Genomic DNA, 5831 nt, shown 5'->3' on the forward strand with positions numbered 1-5831 from the left:
AACATTATTTTAATTACAGCCTTATAATTACTTCATCAAATAGTTGCACTCACCCAAAATATTAGGATATACTATTAACCATTCTTTTTCTTCTTCCTCCATTCACATTAAGAAAATACAAAGTAAATACAAATCTTAGCATATAAATTATTCCCCTTAAACAAGATAAACCAGATATACCTCCTGATCAGGCCTTCTGTGCTAGAAATGCTACACACATAAAGAAAAGGAGAAAATTAAAAATTTAATGTATTTATAGAAAATTAGTAAGAAAATGTTTTTAAACTATAAAATTATATCAAGCTCATTTTTATAGTTTTAGGACAATTTATTTTTCATATAATATGACTTTAAGAAATATATTTGAGACTTTTTTTTCCTGAGATAATTATTTTCCCCTACCTACAAATACGCCTTCACCGTAATTTACCTCCTCTTGTTCCTGCCCCCAAATAATAGCGCCAAGTAAAATAAAACCCTAAAGAAAATCCCCCATGCGACAGTGACGGCAAGGCACCACCACTTTCCAAGCTGCGTCACCCCATTCTGCTTCAATATATCCAAACCCGTCGTCAGGCACGTCTCCGGCGATATGGTCATCCCCAACGCTCCTCCAATTGCCGCCAACACCCTCTTCTTCATCTCCTCCGGCATCTTACCCAGCGGAGTCGTATCAAATATCTGCATTCCTCTCACAAAGCATTTTCCAGCTTCCCCAAATTCATTGTGCAGAACCCCTTCATATGAATACTTCACCAGCGAGAGGTAGTGAAACCAGATCCAGTAGTCAGGTATTCTGTCGCGGTTGATGAAGAAGCCACTGAAAAGAAGGAAATAAGCGAGCACGGCGACAACAACGACGTAGCCAAGCATTACCTGAGATACGATAGCCGAGAGAAAGGTGACGAAGCCGCTTCCAGCCCAAAAGGAGGCGAAGATGATAAGCAAGTAGAAGAGGAAGCCCGAAGCACCTCCCGCGAGTCCAACGCCAAAGAAAGTAGCGGAAGTGAAGGCAAGGGAGAGAAGGACAAGGGAAGGTAAGGAGACGAGGGCGTTGGAAAGGACGTAGGAGGAGCGGCGGTAAGAGTTGTAGGCTGTCTCGCGGAGGAAGATATAGCGCTCTTGAAGGAAGACGGGGAGGGCATCAGAGCAAGTGTAGTACGTCGTGGACATGGCGAAAGCAAAGAAACCGAGACGCTCTTGTACGCCGCGAGGGGATGAGTCAAGTCGGAAGAAGACCGTGGCCAGAATGCCGCCTGTTACTAAGACGGAACCGAGACGCATGAAGAAGAGCTCAGGCATGCGTCTGGTGTTGGTGAAGGAGCGTCGTGCCAGGACGGGGGGGTGCCGTGTCAGGACGGCGAGTTCAACGTTGAAGGGATTGGCGAAGTGAGGCACCTTCGAGGCAGATGACAGCGATGATGATGAAGCTGCTTTTTGAATAGTTTAGCATAAAATGTGATATCAGTAAATTGGTAACATGAAAAACAAAATTTTCACTAAAAAAGCACGCATTGAGAGACAAATTTGCATTGGTGAATCAGAGTGATTCTAAGATAAATTTATTAGCTTATCTAATTTAAATAATTAGTCATTCATTGATCAATTTTGCTGACAAATTATATTTATATTTAAAATTTTTCTTGCATTTTTTTTGTGATTAAATATTATAGTACACTATAATTCACGAAAAATGCGAACAAAGCCTTTAGCTGCGTAAACGATAATACTACAATATTTAATAATTAGAAAAACTGCAAGTAATTTACATACTATCTTTTAATTAGCACAAGTAAACAGAGAATGCGAAGGATAATGCCATATGGAGCACTTGACGCAAAATCAAGGAAGGGCTAATAATTAGCATTTACACGTTAGCAATGTATTATTACGTGATTTCTGATTAAAAATAACATAAATAATAAAAAGCCAAAAGTAAATTCAATTGCTTTTGTATTATATTAGATATATGATAACAACTATTAAAATGTCACAGGGCAACAACATTTTTAAAGATCTGTATTTTAAAACACATTAAAAATGAGCTAATTTAAATAAAGAAAAATCTAGCGTGCATTCATATAAAATTTAAATTTAAAAAAGACTTGCTCATGCATATATATAATGCAAATATAATGATCTAATGAATACTTTATATATATATATAGATAGATAGATAGATAGATATGTCTCGATCCTCTAGAGGTCTTGGATTTAAAACATTGCAACAAATTGTCGATATCAATATGTACAAACTTTGGTTTAAGTTTCAGGTGGGGGAGTCCATTTGGGCTCAATTTCTTTATCATAAATAATTTCATATTGCTCACCCATCTACTATGACTTGGAGAACTGGTGATTCTAAACTTTGGAAGGCTATACTCCTTGCTAGAACTATTCTACTCAGTTTAGTTTTTGGGAAGTAAGAGATGGTAAAATCTCCTTTTGGCATGACCATTGGGGCACTTCTGATCTTACTAGCCTTCCACGTTCAGATATTACTCCAAACATGTTGGTTTCTAATGTTTGTGATGGTGGAAATTGGAATATTAATATGTTGAGGTCCTTGGTGAGAGATTTAGCTCTTTCTATTTCTACTACCCCTATACTTACAGGTGGAAGAGATAACCCTATGTGGAAATTCATTTCTACGGGGCTTGTTACTAAAATGTTATGTAGAAATACTCATTGCTATCACAAATGGAAATAGAGCTCTTCCATATGGCATCCTTTTATTTCTCCTTCTACCTCTTTTTTTTATTTGGTGATACTTACAATCCTTATTACCTCTTGATGACATACTTAAGCTGAAGGGACTGAAGTTTTTTTCTATTTGCTACATATTTAAGAGAGAAGTTGAATCTTCCCATGATCTATTTTTTGAATGTTGTTTTGCTAGGCATGTTTGGAATACTGTCGGTGAGCTACTTGGTGTCTGCTGGGCTAGTCCCTTTAGTTTGAATAAACTATTAGAGGCTTGACAAGGTGTCACCTCTCTTCCCTCTAAGATGAAATACTTTCCTTTAATGGTTCTTTGGTTCATCTGGCTTGCTAGAAATGATTATAAACATCACTCTTTTCCCCCCTTCTCCTACTATTACTGTTTCTTTCATCACGGCTAATACTTATAAAGCTACTAGAGCTATTAATATGCTAATGCCACATGAATTTCAGATGGAAGGAAGAGACCTTTTTTGGTCAGCTGGTTACCAGCTTTATCTGGGTGGCTTAAGGCCAACATAGATGCTAGTTGGTCTAATATAGTTTCTTGTGTTGGTGGTTTGTTAGAGACAGTAATTGGATTTGCCATGCTTTTCTTGCCACACCTATTGTAGCGTCCACACCTCTTCAGGCCGAATGTTGTGCTGTTCTTTTAGCTTTAAAGGTCACTGTTTTTTTTAATTTTAAATGTGCTATCATTGAGACTGATTCACAATGTATTTATGATATCCTCATCAAAAACTATGAACCGGTCTGGAACATAAATTGTTTACTATAACACATACATAATGTGATTAATAGCAATCAATTTCAAATTTTCTTTACTTTCGTCTATCGTGAGGGAAATACTCCTACTGATTCGCTTTCTAAGCTGAACCTAAATAAAGCTCTGGTTGGCATTACCCCTCATTTTCCTCTTAAAAGTTATATAGTTAGTGATATGATGGACACTCCTTATTTAAGGAGCTGATGGAACCTTATGTTGAATCGTTTCTGCTTTGTTGGGCTTGTTCTTTCTCAAGCCTCATGATTTATGGTGGGAAGGTTGGTTTTTTCTATCTAGATTTTTGTTCTTTTACAGATTTTATTATGTCTTATTTTTTGGACTGGACTTCTTTTGCAGCTAATGTTATTAAATGGTATACTGGATTGCCACCTCACTTGCTATACTATTTTGCAAACCCTAACTCAATGGGGAGATTTTGCAAGTGTTATGAAAGCATATCTGGATCAGGTTGCTTTGAACGAAGATATTTTAACTTTACAACTCTCACAGCTAATTTTACAATGTTTTTATACATTCCTTTGGGTATTTTTTCTTGGATTGGTATACTTTCTGTCGGGATACTTTTCTTTATGGAGATGTTATACCTTTTTGTCTTCTCTTTCTTTGTTTCTTTGTGTGGAGTTGTAATGCGGAAGGAGAAACCCCTAGGATGCTATCTATTTCTTTTTATTTTTAGTGGGGATCTTCTTTCCCTCCCTATTTTTGTAATTTCATTTTATATCAACATGTAGGGAGCCACAAGCTGCTCTTTCTTTAAAAAAAATAATTATATATATGAAAGTTTTCAAATCAAAAGAAAATATTGATCAATATATGACATTTAAGAAAGTTTAATTCAGTTTGATTCTAAAATGCAAGCATTAATTTTATATTTTTAGTGAGTTGTATTATTACTCGTCCAACTTTTAAACAAAAGTAATCAAAACTAAAACATTCATAAAATAAGTTCCCTAAATCATGCACTAAGCTCATTGTTTTTCTTGATCTCATATATGAAGCCTGTATAATAAATGATACTTGTACGGTGATTAATGACGTGTTTTCATACAAAACAAAGTGAATAATATTTCTTATTTTGATTAAGCCATTCAATTTTTTTTTAGCATTTGTTATATGACATGACATAAATAAAATAGGAGTAATTTGTGTATGTGTGTGTGTATTAAACACACTTGTGATTTAAATTAAATATTTCGTTATTCTTACATACATTAAAAATATTTTACTACATACAAAACTAGCTTTTTCTTAAAATGCGTGAAAATAAAATCAAAGGTGCAGCTAAAGACATGTTATTTTTAGCTACATAATTAGAACAGGATATTCTTAATTTTAAAGCCATGTTAAACATCAGTTGATTTGATCAGCAAAAAACGAGTTTCTTCCAAGCAATTTTGATTGATTTTGATATTCTTTATTAGATTGATATTGTTATATGATATTTATAATTTGCTTCTTGGGAAATGGTATTTTTTCATGGGTGAGGAAAATTATGAGGTGCGGCGTCCGGACGCCGAATAGGAGGGGGCAAGACCCCCTCTCTCCTCTTGAGAACCCCGCACCTTATAATTTTTCCGGGAGCATATAAATGTACATAGACTAATATACCTGCTCAAACTTTTAAAGGACACACTTACATAAGATCATTAACTCAAACATTTAAAATTTATTTTCTCAATTTAAATTGCTCTTAAATTGGATTAGTATCCTAGTGAAAATTTTCATTGATATATGTAAATGTGTGTGTGTAGAAATGTGGTTATATATCTCTATAACTGAAATGAGAACATACTACGTGGTTTGTTTGCACATTTGGATACCCAATCTCAGGAGATCATATGAAAGCAAATTCAAATGCATGATGACATGTTCTCTTATTATGTGTTGTGATTGCACATTTATATATTCAATCATGATCATACGAAAATAAATTCACATGCATGATGAAATGATTTCCGAGGACTTATCCTCTGTACGCACAATTATCCGCAAGAAATATTTTTCATATTTTAGATAGAAAAAAATGAATAACAAACTCTCGTTATTCCTGATAGGGTTTAATTGAGAAACAATGCTTATATGAACCTTTAAGTGTATTTTAGACTATATTTTGAGAGAAGCGAAAGAAAAATGTATGCCAATTAAAATAAAAAAGATTAAATAAACTTACATCAGTTTGTATTTATTAATTTAAATTTACGCCAATTAAAATAAAAAAGATTAAATAAACTTAACATGAGTCTGTATTTATTAATTTAAATTTTTAGATTACTTTTCCCTTTTTTCGTTCCCTCTAACTCCAAGCATATTTAAAGAAATAACA

General features: G+C 34.3%; 1 protein-coding gene across 1 annotated transcript in view; it reads right to left on the reverse strand.

Moving 5' to 3' along the window:
* Nucleotides 1-376: 376 nt before the first annotated feature.
* LOC110038628 (ABC transporter G family member 6-like) overlaps nucleotides 377-5831 on the reverse strand; it is a 6882-nt gene continuing 1427 nt past the window's right edge. Inside the window, 2 exon segments of the mRNA XM_020743518.1 lie at nucleotides 377-1499; nucleotides 3867-3877. Coding sequence (XP_020599177.1) covers nucleotides 427-1499; nucleotides 3867-3877 — 1084 coding nt within the window. The 3' untranslated portion in view covers nucleotides 377-426.

Source organism: Phalaenopsis equestris, unplaced genomic scaffold, assembly GCF_001263595.1.
Source record: "Phalaenopsis equestris unplaced genomic scaffold, ASM126359v1 Scaffold233332, whole genome shotgun sequence".
Lineage (NCBI taxonomy): Eukaryota > Viridiplantae > Streptophyta > Magnoliopsida > Asparagales > Orchidaceae > Phalaenopsis > Phalaenopsis equestris.